Source organism: Silene latifolia, chromosome 4 (genome assembly GCF_048544455.1).
Source record: "Silene latifolia isolate original U9 population chromosome 4, ASM4854445v1, whole genome shotgun sequence".
NCBI classification, from domain to species: Eukaryota; Viridiplantae; Streptophyta; class Magnoliopsida; order Caryophyllales; family Caryophyllaceae; genus Silene; species Silene latifolia.
The window spans coordinates 9736437-9752565 of NC_133529.1; the positions used below are offsets into that span (position 1 = coordinate 9736437).

The 16129-nt window shown below is 44.3% G+C and overlaps 2 protein-coding genes across 2 annotated transcripts; one reads left to right on the plus strand and one right to left on the minus strand.

Annotated features, from left to right (window-relative positions):
- Positions 1-2183: 2183 nt before the first annotated feature.
- Positions 2184-4002, minus strand: LOC141651031 (secreted RxLR effector protein 161-like). The gene is made up of 3 exons (XM_074458758.1): positions 3973-4002; positions 2708-2882; positions 2184-2590 (listed from the first exon to the last, which is right to left on the minus strand). Exons 1-3 carry the CDS (start codon positions 4000-4002, stop codon positions 2184-2186), a joined length of 612 nt encoding a protein of 203 aa, XP_074314859.1.
- A 3839-nt stretch (positions 4003-7841) lies between these two features.
- Positions 7842-9272, plus strand: LOC141651032 (berberine bridge enzyme-like 5). Its single transcript, XM_074458760.1, has one exon. The coding sequence runs from the start codon at positions 7842-7844 to the stop codon at positions 9270-9272; it is 1431 nt and encodes a 476-aa protein (XP_074314861.1).
- The last annotated feature ends 6857 nt before the right edge of the window (positions 9273-16129 follow it).

The window sequence follows — 16129 nt, forward strand, 5'->3', positions numbered from 1 at the left end:
CAATTAAATCAAAAGAGTTTGATATTTGCAGAAACCTGCAACGCATCAAGATTTCATTTGTGAATTAAGGTTTTGCCATTTCAATTAATCCACCTAATGACAATCCATCTAGCCTACATACTATGTAATCAAATTTACCAAGTCAGACGTGAATTTAGGTCAGCAACTTGCGACTCATCGTATCACGGCTCATGGCTGCCACGAATTTGATGACCGATCATACTCTCCGATCAATCTACTCCGGCCTGTTCAACGACCCCAGCCACAACCACCCCTTCAAGAACACTACGTTAATATTAATCCAACATTAATCCAAACCCTAATTGTAAAAAGACCTTTTTGAAAAAAACATTATTTAAAAGACTGTACTAATAAAATTGTTGATAAAACGGAAAAATACGTGTGGTATTTGCGAATTACGTTCTATAATTGTCGAGTTGTTTATGAATTGGTTAGTTTGTGAGAATGAAGGGTGATAATTCTTTTTGTTATACACGTACTGTAAAGAGAATAAGAAAAATCTTATCTGGAGAAACGGATGGTTGTGACGTGACGAGAAGCCACTGTCCTAAAGTCAAAAATGCCCCGTACTACACACGGCCTCAGTAGCACTTGACCCCCAGGATTAACACAACCGCTGCAACTTTGGTGTAGGCAAAGAGGCAGATGAGAGCAGCCAAGAACGTTGCCAATAATAACCTCAGGGAAATATTTTTTAAGATAAAGATTGAACAGTATAAGAAAGAGAGAAGAGATAATTTTTCTGATGCTCAAACTGAGAATGAAAGGCTGTTTATATAGGGGAGAAAAGTGCATAAGATTTTCCGAAATTTGTACAGAAACTATAAAACTTAAGAATTACCAAAAATCAGTCTGGTAGACTGTAGCAGTCAATTTCGTAGACTGTTCCAATCAGTCTTGGGAATTGAGCCTTTGAAAACCGAAAAAATAATGTTCCAAAAAAATTAAAAGGAGCTGATAGCTCGCACCGCAGGTGCTCTACCCAGAGCCCCGTGCCCGTGCCTGTGCCCGAGTTCGAGCCCGGCCCGGCGTGGCGAGGCGCGCGCGCGCGTGTGTGGCCCAGCCCGAACTTGTCAACCTCCACAAAAGGTCTAATCACAAGTTCAAACAAGAAGGTAGAGAAGAACATTATAAACCCATCAAACTTGTTTCATTTTTCCAATGTGGGACAAGAGAAAAAAACTTTAGCTAGTTTTTTCAAAGTAAGGCAAAGGACTTTTTGAGCCATTATTCAAACAATCCCCCACAATGGCGATAAAAAGAAAGAAGAAGAAAAAAAATAAGATTGAGGTAATACAAGCAACGGGGATTTAACGTTTAGACGTTGGTGTCTTGTGGACTTTAACCAACATCCAGTGTCATACAAATTTTCTCAGACCGCCACTTTGGTGGACTAAGCCTTTAACCAGTACATGGAGTTGGTAAGAGAATTTTTGCGCACTTGCTAATCCCAAATCAGGGCTAGAACTCGCATAATCCATGAACTCATCATGAACTTTAAGATTTTAAGAACAAATGTTACTTGAGCTTGTCAAGTGCCCCTCACATAGTTCCTGGTTATTTTGATGAATGCCTCAAAAAAGTTCAAAACCTGAAGAACCTTTTTAGGGTTAGGGCGAGAACCCCCACATTCACATAGGTGAGTTCATCAGGTTTGTCGCAAACCATCCATAAGGACTATGAACTCATTAAGAGCTAATGCTCAACCTTCCACAGTGATAATATATCCGTGAGTACAGTAAATGTACATATAAAATAATACCACATCACTTTATTAAATAGGAATGGTAGTAGTATTACATTTCGAGTTCCTTGTGACTTAGTTTGACCCGTTGAACTTAGATGAACTAAGACGGGTATCCATCACAATTCACCCCTTTACAGGTTTTAAACCCATTCCTAGTGCCGACTCCAAAGACTAATTTTTTTACAATGGCCTTTGGTGAGAGGATCCGCAATATTCCTCTCTGAACGTACGTATTCCAATGAAATCACATTGTCTCTGATCAGGTTTCTCACAATTCCATGTCTTAGACGAATATGCCTTTTCTTTCCATTGTAGGCTTGATTGTTGGCTACTCCTATAGCAGCTTGTGAATCACAGTGCATGGATATCTTGTGAGTCGGTTTCCCCCACAACGGAATATCCGCCAAAAGACTTCTTAGCCATTCAAACTTCTCTCTCCCGCCAAAGCTAAAGCAATAAATTCAGATTCCATGGTAGATTTAGCAAGACATGTTTGTTTACATGACTTCCATGATATGGCTCCAGATGCTAGAGTAAAAATATAACCGCTAGTAGAGTGAATCTCATCATTTCCCGACACCCAATTAGCATCACAATACCCTTCTAGGACACTAGGTGTCCTAGAATAGTGTAGACCCCAATCCATGGTACCTTTCAAATATCTCAATAAACGAATCAAGGCATTCCAGTGGTCCTTACCAGGATTATGAGTATATCGACTCAATCTACTAACGGTATATGCGATGTCAGGTCTAGTGCAATTCATCAAAAACATAACACTACCAATGATTTTAGCATATTCCTCTTGAGATACACTATTACCTGGATTTTTACACAAATGGACACCTGAATCGTAAGGAGTATGAAGAGGCGTGCTATCAAATTGATTGAACCTTCTTAGAATCTTCTCAACGTAATGAGACTGACTCAAACACATACCTGTAGGAGTCCTTGTGACCTTGATCCCAAGAATTATATCAGCCTCTCCCAAATCTTTCATGTCCAACCGGGAATGTAAGAAATTTTTGGTAATGTTGACAACATCCATATTTGTACCAAAAATAAGCATGTCATCCACATACAAACATATAATTACGCAATCATTCCCGTTATGCTTAGAATATACACAAGCATCGTAATCGTTAACCATAAATCCATCGATGTTATTGTTTTATGAAATTTGTCATACCATTGTTTTGGTGCTTGTTTTAAACCATACAAAGATCGAATTAGTTTACACACTTTGTCTTCCTGTCCGGGAACTACACATCCCTCAGGTTGACTCATGTAAATTTCCTCATGTAAGTCACCATTTAAAAAGGCAGTTTTAACATCCATTTGATGGACGAAAAGATTATGGATAGATGCAAGTGCAATCAAAGCTCTAATGGTAGCCACTTTTGTAACAGGTGAGTAAGTATCAAAGAAATCAATACCTTTTGTTTGACGGTTTCCACAAACTACCAACCTGGCTTTATATTTATCGATCGAACCGTCAGATTTCATTTTCTTTTTGAACACCCATTTGTTGCTCAAAGGTTTGCAACCTCTCGGCAAATCATCGTAATCCGGTATTGTTACTCATGATGGAATCAATCTCGCTATTAATGGCCTCTAACCAGAAGGTAGAATCGATAGATTTCATGGCTTCCTTGTAATTTCTGGGGTCTTCTTCGAGTACATAAGCACATACCTCGTGTTCACTCAAAGGTCCATGTTGTACGAGCCATGTAGTAGCGAAATTCGGTCCAAAACTCGTCGGAGTTCTCACGCGTTTACCTCTTCTAGGCTCAAAGCATTTTTATCCGCAATGTCGAATTACCCAAAGATACAAGAGAGGGAGATGCGATAGACACATGTGATAAATTCACTTTCATAGGAAAAATATGCTCAAAAAATTCAACATCCCTAGACTCTTTAATTGGACCAAAACCAGATGAGTCTTTTAAGACAAAACGATAACGGCGCATTTTTGCAAAGACGACCAATAAAAATTCCATCCGTGGTCTTAGGTCCGATTTTAGTCCTTTGAATATTTGGGATCCCAATTTTCCCTAAACACCCCCACACTTTGAGATAATTCAGATTAGGTACATAGCCTTTCCATAATTCATAAGGGGTCTTACCAGTTTTCTTGTGAGGCACGCGATTTAGGACATGACACGCATATAAAATAGCTTCACCCCAAAAATTATTAGGCATACCTGAAGGCGATCAAGCATGGCGTTCATCATATTTTTAAGTGATCGGTTTTCCTTTCGGCGACGCCATTTTGTTGGGATGAAAAAGGAGCGGTATACTCATGGATAATGCCGTTAAGCTCACAATATTTTTTCAGAGGATTACCTTCATATTCTCCGCCTCCGTCGATCCGACTCTTTTAATTTTCCGGTCTAACCGATTTTCAACTTGAGTTTTAAATATCACAAATTTATCCTCGGCTTCATCTTTGGAGCTTAGCAAATAAACTCTAGTATATCTAGAAAAATCATCGACAAAGGTAATATAGTAATGCTTACCTCCTCTACTCATGATGGACTTGAAATCACCCAAGTCAGAGTGAATTAGCTCAAGGAGAGAGCTAGAGCGGTCAACACATTTGTTGAAGGTTGTTTTTGCATGTTTTGCCTCAACACATACCTCACACTTGTCAAAACTGGTGCTACTGAACTGAGGAATTATATTTTGCTGTTTCAATCTTTTAATCGATGCGACATTCAAATGACCAAGTCTAGCATGCCACAAAGAAACAAACTCAGCAATATAAACAGAAGCAGAATTATTATTAATAGTTTCAAGATCTAATACAAACAAACCGCTATTACAAAAGCCTTTTCCAATAAAATTTCCATTTTTTGTAAGCACAAGTTTATCAGATTCGAAAGTCAGCTTGATCCCAGCTTTGTTGAGTAAGGCATCCGAGATCAGATTCCTCCGAATATCAGGAACATGTAAAACATTGTTTAATTCAATGGTTTTGCCTGAAGTTAATTTAAGAAAGATCTTACCCTTTCCTAGGACTTTCACGGTGCTAGAATTTCCCATAAAAACACATTCACCTGTGGATACGGCAAGGTAGTCTTTGAACATCTCTTTACTGGAGCATATGTGTCGGGTTGCTCCAGTATCAACAACCCATTCAGATATGTTGCTTACCAGATTAATCTCAGATACGACAGCGGCAATGATATCGTCAGATTCAACCAGATGTGCTTGAGATTTAACAAATTTACGCTTACCATTTGGTGAAAAACCTTGTGGACAATATTTTGATGAGTGACCTGGCTTCCCACAAGTATAACAATCGCCTTTAAATTCCCTTTTGGATTCTCTTTTAAAATTTGCGTTATTTCTTGTTCCGTGAACTTGATTAGAACCCTTTGAGAAATGCTTTGAATTTTTAGAAAAATTCTTTTTGGTTTCAACCAAGTTTGCGTTTGAAGAGGAGGGTTCGAAAACATATTTTCCTTTTGTTTGAATACGGTTTTGCTCCTCAACTTTGATATGAGAAATAAGTTCCAAAAGAGTAAAATCTTTTTGCTTATGTTTCATGCTAGAGACATAGTTTTGCCAAGAAGGAGGTAACTTGTCAAGTAAACAGTTTGCTTGAAAAATCTCACAGATATTCATACCTTCAAAGAGTGATTTCCGCGCACAAGTTTTCGTACTCATGAACTTGATCCGAACAGTGAATTGTCACCATTTTGAAACTCAACCAACGGCTACAAACATATTTTTTAGTTCCAAAATCATCCGATCCATACTTAGTTTGTAAAGCTTCCCGCATTTCTTTTTTTGTTTTATACTTACCATAAATCGTATATAAAGCGGGACTCATGTAATGCGAAGCATTCCTCTCAGGTTTTGTTGTCTTCTACATAATCCCTCCCGGAATTTTCAAGGGACATTACCATAAGTGTATAGTCTACTTTAATTTGACCAAGGAAGAATTCGATTCTATCAGACCACATTCTATAGTTTTTCCCGTTGAAAAGCTCGAATTTAGACATGTCAGGAATGATAGGTGAAGGTGCAGAAAAAGACGCAACAGAGATTGGAATTCCTCCCGTCATATTGTAGTGCGAGTAAAAAAAAAATTTTTTTTTTTTAATTTTTGACTTTAGATTGTTATACACGTACTGTAAAGAGAATAAGAAAAATCTTATCTGGAGAAACGGATGGTTGTGACGTGACGAGAAGCCACTGTCCTAAAGTCAAAAATGCCCCGTACTACACACGGCCTCAGTAGCACTTGACCCCCAGGATTAACACAACCGCTGCAACTTTGGTGTAGGCAAAGAGGCAGATGAGAGCAGCCAAGAACGTTGCCAATAATAACCTCAGGGAAATATTTTTTAAGATAAAGATAGAACAGTATAAGAAAGAGAGAAGAGATAATTTTTCTGATGCTCAAACTGAGAATGAAAGGCTGTTTATATAGGGGAGAAAAGTGCATATGATTTTCCGAAATTTGTACAGAAACTATAAAACTTAAGAATTACCAAAAATCAGTCTGGTAGACTGTAGCAGTCAATTCCGTAGACTGTTCCAATCAGTCTTGGGAATTGAGCCTTTGAAAACCAAAAAAATAATGTTCCAAAAAAATTAAAAGGAGCTGATAGCTCGCACCGCAGGTGCTCTACCCAGATGCCCGTGCCCGTGCCCGAACCCGGCCCGGCGTGGCGTGGCGAGGCGCGCGCGCGCGCGCGTGTGGCCCAGCCCGAACTTGTCAACCTCCACAAAAGGTCTAATCACAAGTTCAAACAAGAAGGTAGAGAAGAACATTATAAACCCATCAAACTTGTTTCATTTTTCCAATGTGGGACAAGAGAAAAAAACTTTAGCTAGTTTTTTCAAAGTAAGGCAAAGGACTTTTTGAGCCATTATTCCAACACTTTTTAGGTTTTTTTTTTTTATGATAAAGGGTAGTTATGAAAAATTAGGGACAAATGTGTGGGATTAAGTAAAAGGATGTGTGGGATTAAGTTATGAAAAATTGCGATTATAATATGAGTTTTTCTAACATGTGCCCTTAGGGCACACATTAATAACTCATATACGGTAAAATTAACAACATATTCTCCGTAGAATAATTGCTTCTGTCAATAGCGTTAGACCTGTAATAATGCAAAAGAAAGACAAACAATGTTTCCCAAAAAATTCTTCTTCGTTACTTTCATGTTTCTATCCCATAACAAGCTTCAAAAAATTAGGTAATTCTGTCTTGTAAGCCTCTAAGGGCTTTAGTTCACACAATTTATCGTGTGATTAATAACCTACTCTACGTACCACCTGTTAAGCTCAAGACTTAGCAATTAGCATAGATTTAATGAAACATTTAACTAGTCATTATTTATTTCTGTTAGTTCCGTCACAAATTTTTGTTTAAGACGGGAGTATCACTTGAATGCTCAAATAGCATAAATAAGCAAAAACCAACATGCCTAAATATTAGCAAAATATTTGTCCTATTTAGCATCTAACTATCTATGCAACCATCAAGTGGAATGTTATTTGTCTTGTTTAATGTTAAGACTAGGGGTGTTAACGAGTCGAGCCGAGTCCGAGCTATATATAATTGCTAATTTTTTGAGTTTTTTTTTTCTTTCGATATTTTCAATGATAAGGCTCGAAAGTTATACGTAAAAATATTTGGCAAATCATACAAATTCGAGCCGCTCGAGAGCTTTTCGAGTCGAGTCAGCGCTTCCTCGGCTTGACACGTTAAACTCTCGAGCCGAGCCCGAGCCCAAGTCAAGCTTGCATGAGCCGATCTTTGACCGAGCCGATCTCGAGTTGTTCGCGAGCTAACTCGTCTCATTAGTCTTAAGAGAAACTAATTGGAGGTAGTTGGTACTAGTTAATAAGTTGACAACCATAGAAACTATTGAAATGACTTTGCATGTTTGAACGATCAAATTTGCGCCACTTAGTAAAACTAATCGTTGCTTGGTGAAAGGATATTTTAAAATACTTAGGATATTTTTAAATATCTAAGTGTTAAAATGAGACTATAAATAACACTAGTAAGATTATATATGTTGATCTCAGAATTAAACTAAATTAACAAACAATGAGCAACTACAACAGTTCCTACAAAACAGTTAGATACTTTCAGGTACAAGAAATGTTGATATTGTTATTACTAGGCACAATCTTAGTTGGAGTTGTGTCTGAAGACGACACGGTGTTTCTTAACTGCCTCGAGAAACAACCGACCTTGTACCCGACATCAGAAACTTCATACACCAAACACAACTCTTCATTCCAATCTGTCTTCAACGAGTTGGTTAGGAACCGCAGGTTCCTAAACCCCGTTTTCCAAAAACCGTTGGTCATTGTCACGGCCAAGGACGCGTCAGATGTCCAAGCTACGCTTGTCTGCTGCAAAAGGCATAACGTACAATTGAGGGTCCGAGGTGGTGGCCATGACATGGAAGGCACATCTTACATTGCCAACGGAGTGCCTTTTGTTATTCTTGACATGCTCAATATGAGGTCTATTAAAATTAACATTGAGGAAGAGACCGCGTCTATACAAGCAGGGGCTCTTCTGGGCGAGGTCTACTATGCCCTCGCCCAGAAGAGCCGCGTGCATGCCTTTCCTGGAGGGGTGTGCCCTACGGTAGGGGTCACCGGGCACTTTAGTGGAGGCGGGTATGGTAACTTGATGAGGGAATACGGACTATCCACTGACCATGTTGTGGATGCGCTCTTAGTCGATGTTGATGGAAAGGTTCTTAATAGAACATCGATGGGGGAGGATCGTTTTTGGGCCATTAGAGGAGGCGGGGCAGCCAGCTTCGGGATTGTCCTAGCATGGAAAGTAATGCTTGTTCGCGTTCCACCTTTAGTCACCGTCTTTCGGGTGACACGTTCCCTTGAGCAAGGCGCGTCCGAGACCATGTATAGGTGGCAAGAAATAGCCCCAAATCTACCTAAAAAGATTTTCATAAGAGTCCGAGTTACGGTACTCCCCAAAGCCGAGTTGAAATTTTCCTTCATTGGGCTATTTCTGGGATCGACTCAGGAACTTGTCGAGTTATTAGACGAGAAGTTCCCCGAATTGGGATTATCAACCAAGGATTGCAATGAAATGCCATGGGTGAATTCGACTCTATTTTGGGCGGATGCTCCGGTTGAAACTCCAACCCAGTTTCTGATCAGTAGGCAAGACGAAAAAGTGTCTAGGAAGGTTAAATCAGATTTTGTTGTCGAACCAATTCCAAAACAAGGAATCGAGAAAATATGCAAAGCAATGTTAAACATGCAAGGATTAGTGATGGAATGGAACCCTTATGGCGGGAGGATGAGCGAGATCCCAGGGAACGAGATTGCGTATCCTCACCATGCAGGTATTTTGTTCAAGATCGAATACGACTTCAAGTGGTACGAAACCGGGATTGAAGTGGATAAGTACCATGTAGAACTGTCAAGGAGTTTTTACAAGTTTATGACACCCTATGTTTCCAAATCTCCAAGGATGGCTTTGTTCCGGGTGTAATTCCGGAGCAGGATTTGTTACCACGTAAGCTTGTAGAATGATGACTTTGCTTGACTCTTCCTTTCGGCCTCTCCTGAAACAATGAACAAACTGAGGGCTCGGCTTGGTACCGAGCGAACTCACTCCGACGCTCAAGTCAGTAAACTTAAATAGATTAAGTTGTGTGTTACTTGGCAAAGTATATTGTAGAGAGATAAGGGAGTTTATACCAGATTTATAGTGAGCATTAGGGTGAATTGTGGATTATTGGATAGTTTTCGGATCCTTTTCTCAATGAGGATTGAGGAGTATTTATAGACTTTCACCTTTTGTCACGTAGTGGCCAAGTGGCAGATCAGGTGGAAAGACTGTTCTACCCTCGGCCGAGGGACCCATGGCAGGCCGGCTGGCCTTGTTGACTCCATGCCGAGGGGTCTTGGATATGAGTACGCGGATATGTCTCCCGGCTGGCCGGTTGCCTAGCCGAGACCCAAGTGACAGGCCGACAGTCGTCGGTTAATTTTGTCTAATACGTTGACTTGCTGTGGATGTCTTTGACCTTGCTCAATATGTTGACTCGGTCAGCGGGTGCAGAATATGCCCCATCAATTTGCCCCCAGCGTAGTCTATGCCGTGGTATGGACCTTCGATGAGTGTTGAGCGTATTCTGCGCAAGTTGAATTTCTTCCCCGACTTCTTCTTCTCCGGCTTGGTTCTGCTCAGGCCGTATCGTATCCCCCCTCCACATGGATGTGTAATGGACATCAAATGTGGAAACGAAAATGGCGCTGGCTGAGACCGAGGTTGAGAGTGCCGTGTGCTTTTGATTGCCCCCGGCCGGTGCTGCCAAGCTTGGTTGATCAGCTGGCCGTTAGCAAGTAGATACCAAGGAGCGTGTTTGAAGAAGATACGTCGATTGGCATTCTGTCAAGGAGCGTGTTGAAGAAGATACGTCGATTGGCATTCTGTGGCTGCATGCTTGACACGTGGCTCGGCATTGATTGGTTGACGTTTCATGGGCTTTGCCCTGATTGGTCCGTTTCATGGGCTTTGCTCTATAAATAGAGCAGTTAGCCCCTGATTTTGGCCACCAAAAATTCATTTTCTCAAAAAAAATTTCCCTCTCTTAGTTTTCTTCGAAGAAACTTCTCTCTAGTCTTCAAAGCGTTACTCGGCGTAACACTTTTCCAAGGTAAACAAACAAATTTTCCAACTTTTATTTGTCAAGTTTTTGTTGTCATTATGTCTTCTGCTGATGCCGGACCCAGTACTTCTGTGCCGGGGGGCGAACCGTTGCATCCTGATGAAGAGGAGGCACTGATTGCCACCCCGATAGGGTTTGGGGGTCCTAAGTCGCCTTCTCCTGAGGTTGATCCCAAATTTTTGGAGGGTTTTGAGGATAATGATGATGATGAGGCGACCCCTTCTGCCGTAAGGAGGCCGCTTATTTCGTTTCACGGTGATGCCTGCTCGATCAGTCCTGATCGTGCCTGGACGAATAAGTTCGCTAGCTGCTCCGGTTCTGAATTTTTTGAACACCATTACTCCTTCGGCAGGGGTTATAGAATTGTTATCCCTGAGGAGGGTCAGGCCGTCTGTTGCCCTCCCGAGGGTTGTATCGGCGTATACATCAGACACCTGGAGTATGGGCTCCGGTTTCCTCTGAATGAATACGTTGCTGCCATTATTAAAGCCATGAATGTCGCCGTGGCCCAACTGCATCCGTTGGCCATCAGGACGATTGTTGGTTTTGTATGGTTGTGTCTTTTCAAAGGGGAGGCCCCAACGGTGAACCTCTTTCGCCGGCTTCACCACCTTCGACAGAACGTCCTAGGTGGCACGGGGTGGTATAGCATACAGACTGAGCCGGGTTATATCACCGTCTCTAAGCTTACTTCTTGCAAGGACTGGAAGGGGCGGTGGGTATACGTTGAGGTTCCGGAAGACTACTCGCTGCCCCGGTCCTTTCAGCACCGCGTCAATTTACGGTGTGAGAACCAAGGGGAGCATGACAAATACGTCTCCCGGAGTAAGCTTAAGATGGACGCCAGCAGGGTCTATCTTAATGAGGACGAAACGCGGGCAATGGCCCTGTTTGAGGCTGAGAAGGATGGGACGCCGAAGGGATGGATGCCCCCGACGTAGATCGTTCTTCAGGATGAGCTGCTCTGCCACGTCGGCCTCATACCGGCCCTCGAACAGGGTGAGTGGGGTCGGTGTGAGGCCCATCTTTGCTTTTTATGTTTCTGTATTTGAACCTTGTTTTATTTCTTTTGCTTAATTCCTGCTTCGTTTCTTTTGCAGACCGATTTGGCCCGGAACTGTCTGTCTCCGTCCTCGAGAGGTTGGGTCTTGACGAGAACAGGAGAGTTGTTGAGCCGCATCCTAAAGCCGGACCACGTGATCGCAGACCGGCTCCTCACGAACTTATGGAGCAGCATATGAAAGCACTGGATGTGACGGCGGCTCAGGCGCGGATTGCCGGTAACGTGCCGCGCCGGAAATCAAAGACAACGTCTACGGCGGCAACGGCATCAACCCCAGCTCAATCTGCAATCCCCGTTGTCCAAAAGGAGCAGGTGGTGGTGGTCGTCGATGTTGAAGAGGAGGACACCGTTGCGGAGGGTCCTCCTCTTTCAAATAAGAGAAAAGAGGCAGCGTCTGCTGCTGCCGCTGTTACCGAGGCCGTTAAAGAAAAGGGTCCTCCAACCAAGAAGGCCAAGGCTGGTACGGATCTAACCTATGGCTCAGATTTAGCTGGTTCATTAGGCATTCCTGATGACAGGCTTTCCGACATGTCAATGAATGTTGACATGGATGCTTTGTCCGAATTTTTTGTAGATCAACCGCTGCCGGCTATCCCTCTCACTGAACGGCAACTGGGGAAGCGGCCTGTGCAGACGGGCAATCAAAATGTCACCGTCGACTCCTCATCCCTGAAGGTTACCCCCGCTCAGATTGCGGCGGAGGGTGCAAGGTTGTCCCGGAAGCTGGCGAAGTGGACTGAAATAGCCGGCGCTCACATTATGGAGCAAGAAAAGCTCATGGCTGAGGCAGCTCCTGCGCTTGAACGGCTTAGGCTCGATCTTGCCGCTGCTGAGAAGGAGGCCGAGAGGTCGAGGGTGGATTCCCAGGCCGCCAAGAAGGATCTCCTCGCTGAGCGAAAGCTTAGGGAGGACGCTGAAAAGGCGGTCCTAGCCGTGAGAGCCAAGGTTGAGGCTGCGTTGGCTGAGGCCGCTAAGCTGCGGGAGGAGAAGGACAAGCTTGATGGCGGCTACAAGCTCATGGTTGAGCAGAGGGGAAGATGGAAGGACCTGCACGACACCGAGGTGAAGGAGCATAAGAACACAAAGGCTGTCCTTGCTCAGAGGGAGAAGGACATTGAGACGCTCCAAACCGTCATCATCCCTAACATGTGTGCTCGCACAGGGGACCAGCCGAGGATGCTACCAGGGATGTAATTAAAGAGCTCTTTCCTGAAGGCTCCTTCCCGTGGCAAAAATTTGACCAGCTGCTTGATGAGAAGGCGGTTGCTGCGGAGGCAAAGGCTACGGAGGAGGCAGAGGCGAAGAAGACCGCTGAGGAGGCTGCGGCCAAGGCGGCCCATGCCGAAAAGGTGAAGGCGGCCAGGGAGGAAGCTGAGAGGGCGAAGCTGCCAAGTCGGCTTCTGGGCCGCCCACTGGTGGTGATGCTACTACTGCTGCCGGTGGCGAGCAAAAACAGGCATAGGGAGACGGGCGGTCGTCACCAGATTCACCCGCCCTTGGATAGCTTCAGCTGTTCGGGGGCCAACTATTGAGCCTTTCCTCCCTGCCATCCTTTTGGCGCTTCAAATGATATGTCTGTAACCTTTTGTTGTACTTTTTTGTTTTTTGTAAAACTTTGGTAGGTTGTGTTAAGGCTATCCCTATGGGGACGGCCGTCATCTTCGTTTTGTATCACCTGTAAATATGTCAATAAGAGTTTGTTTATTTTGCCTCCGGCTTGGCCGAGGTCTTTATCTTATTCTCATCTGAGTTGTCTCCTTACGTTTTTAACATTTTGAGTGCTTTCTCGTTTTTTTTTCTTCGGCCTGGCCGAGGCAGTTAGAATATGCATCTCAATTGTACTTAAACGTTTTTAAACATGTTGGCATGTTGGTCGCTTCCTCCTTCACTCTCGGTCTGGCCGAGGCGTCAGATTTGCGCTTCCCAACCGCCGTTGTAAACATGCTCTTGAACATGTTGGCATGTCGGTCGCTTCCTCCTTCACTCCCGGTCTTAGCCGAGGCGTCAGATTTGCGCTTCCCAACCGCCGTTGTGAACATGTTAGCGTATCGATCGTTGTGTCCCCGTCACTCCCGGCTTTGGCCGAGGCAATCGGGGTTACGGCTCGACAGCGTTCGTATCTATAGACTATATTGATCGCTTCCTCGTTCACTCTCGGTCTGGCCGAGGCGTCAGATTTGCGTCTCAACTGTACTTATACGTTCTTAAGCATATTGGTCGCTTTCGCGAGTATCAACTGCTGTTGGCAGATCGCGTTTCCCTCGTCACTCCCGGCTTTGGCCGAGGCAGTCGAGTTTACGTTTTGACTGCTTTCCGTATCTAGACATATTGATCGCTTCCTCTGCCACTCCCGGTTTAGCCGGGGCGGTCAGATTTGCGTTTCTCAACAGTGCTCATACGCTCTTCTTCTTGGGTAGTGACTGCCCGGCTTTGGCCGCGGCGTCTACTTTGGTAGGACTATGGAGGGGGACTCTTCATTTTGATGGAAAACTTGGAACACTTTTCATTAGATATAATCATGCGTTGGGGTGCCCACAACGGTCTCGGACACCTCCGCCGCTATATGAAGTATTTTCTAAGGTTGTCTGTGTTCCAGTGGCTCATTAGAGGCACTCCCTACATGTCTATCAGCCGGTATGTCCCCGGCCTCATTTCTTCAACCACTTTGTAGGGTCCTTCCCAGTTGGCCGTCATTTTACCATGGATGTTTCCTTTGTTGGTTGCGGCTGACTTTCTTAGGACTAGATCTCCTACTCTTAAGTCTCTTTTGTGGACCCTACGGTTGTATGCTCTTCTCATTCGGTTTTGATATACTGCCAAGTTAAGCCGTGCCGTGTCTCGGCTTTCTTCGACCAGGTCTAGGGAGGCTTTCAGGCCTTTCTCATTTTCGACTGGGTTAAAGGTTTGCGTTCTGAATGTCGGCACCGTTGCCTCAATTGGCAGGACGGCCTCAGACCCATAGACTAGGTGAAATGGACTGTACCCTGTTGCTTCTTTTTCCGTGGTTCGAAGTGACCACAGGACGCCGGGTAGTTCATCAGCCCACCTCCCTTTTAGATCTTCAACCTTCTTTTTCAATCCGTTCAATGTTGTTTTATTAGCTGCCTCTGCCTGCCCGTTGCTCTGAGGGTGGCAGACGGAGGAGTATGTGAATTTGATACCGAGCTCTTCCAGCCAGTTCATCACCATGTCACTCCAAAACTCTCGGCCGTGGTCAAATACCATGACTTGGGGTAACCCAAAACGAGTTATGATGTTCTCCCAGATTACCTTTCTTACGGCCGCCGTGGTCTTGGCAGGTACCGCGACAGCTTCGACCCATTTGGTGAAGTAGTCAACGGCGACGATTAGGTACTTCCTTCCTCCGGAGGCCGTCGGAAATAGCCCTAATAAATCCATCCCCCACTGTGCAAACGGTAGGGGGCTAAGTACTGGTTGCAAGTCTCGGGAAGGTGCGTGTATCACCGGAGCATGTATCTGACAATTCTTGCACTTTTTGGTCTTAGCTCTGGAATCCTCAAGTATGGTAGGCCAGAAGTAGCCGGCTCGGAGAGCTTTGTGGGCTAGCGTTCTTGCCCCCATGTGATGTCCACAGATGCCTTCGTGAATTTCTGTCAGTATGAGCTCCGCGTCGGCTGGGCCGACACATTTTAAAAGTGGTCTTATTACGGACCTTCTATACAATTCTCCTTCAAATACCAAGTACCTTGCGGCGATCCTTTTTATCTTCTGAGAGAGACTGCGGTCCTCCGGTAACTCTTTTGTTAGTTTGTATTTCATTATCGGAGTCATCCACGTCGTCTCGGCTTCGGTGTCGCCCACCATGCCGACGGTCTCAGTGATGATTTTAGCATTCCTGATATCCACCAGCACGGTTCGGCTGACATTCTTGATGGTTGAACTCGGCAAGTTTTGAGAGAGTGTCGGCTCGGTTGTTCTCGGACACTGGGATGCATTGGATTTGGAAAGATTTCAATTTTGCGATGTCGCTTTTACCCTTTCCGGGTATCTTACCATCCCATCGTCTCGAGCCTCATACTCTCCTCTGATTTGGTTAGTCACCAATAGTGAGTCTGTCTTCAACACAATGTGTTCCGCCCCGGCAGCTCTAGCTAGCTCGACTCCAGTTATCACCGCCTCGTATTCGGATTCATTGTTTGAGGCCGAGAAGGTAAATTTCAAGGCATACTCAAACTCGTCCCCGTTTGGGCTGATGATAAGGATGCCGGCTCCTGAGCTGTTCGTCGTGGAGGACCCGTCGGTGTATACTTCCCACACTCCGGGATTTGGTTCTTCTTGATATGTGCACTCGGCCAGGAAGTCTGCAAGTGTCTGCCCCTTTATCGAGGGCCTCGGCTTGTATTGAATGCCGAAGCCGGATAACTCTACTGCCCATTTGATGAGCCTGCCGGATTTTTCGAATTTTTCCAATGCTTTCTCCAATGGCTGGTCGGTTAGGACCGTCACGGGGGGTGTGTCGAAGTAAGGTTTGATTTCCTTGCGGCAACGACGGCAAAGAAAGGTCGCTTTTTCGATCGTGGGTAATTTCTTTCGGCCAGCGATGTATGGCTGATAAAGTAGATTGGGTTTTTTGCTTGTCTTCTTCTCGAC

Excerpts from the sequence above, each read along its gene's own strand:
- LOC141651031 (XM_074458758.1), bottom strand. The coding sequence starts at position 4,002 with ATGATGAACGCCATGCTTGATCGCCTTCAG. Across the intron at positions 2,883-3,972 it reads CCATGCTTGATCGCCTTCAG|CATAACGGGAATGATTGCGT; the intron begins GTATGCCTAATA and ends GTATATTCTAAG. Across the intron at positions 2,591-2,707 it reads GGTCACAAGGACTCCTACAG|GTAATAGTGTATCTCAAGAG; the intron begins GTATGTGTTTGA and ends GTAAAAATCCAG.
- LOC141651032 (XM_074458760.1), top strand. The coding sequence starts at position 7,842 with ATGAGCAACTACAACAGTTCCTACAAAACAGTTAGATACTTTCAGGTA.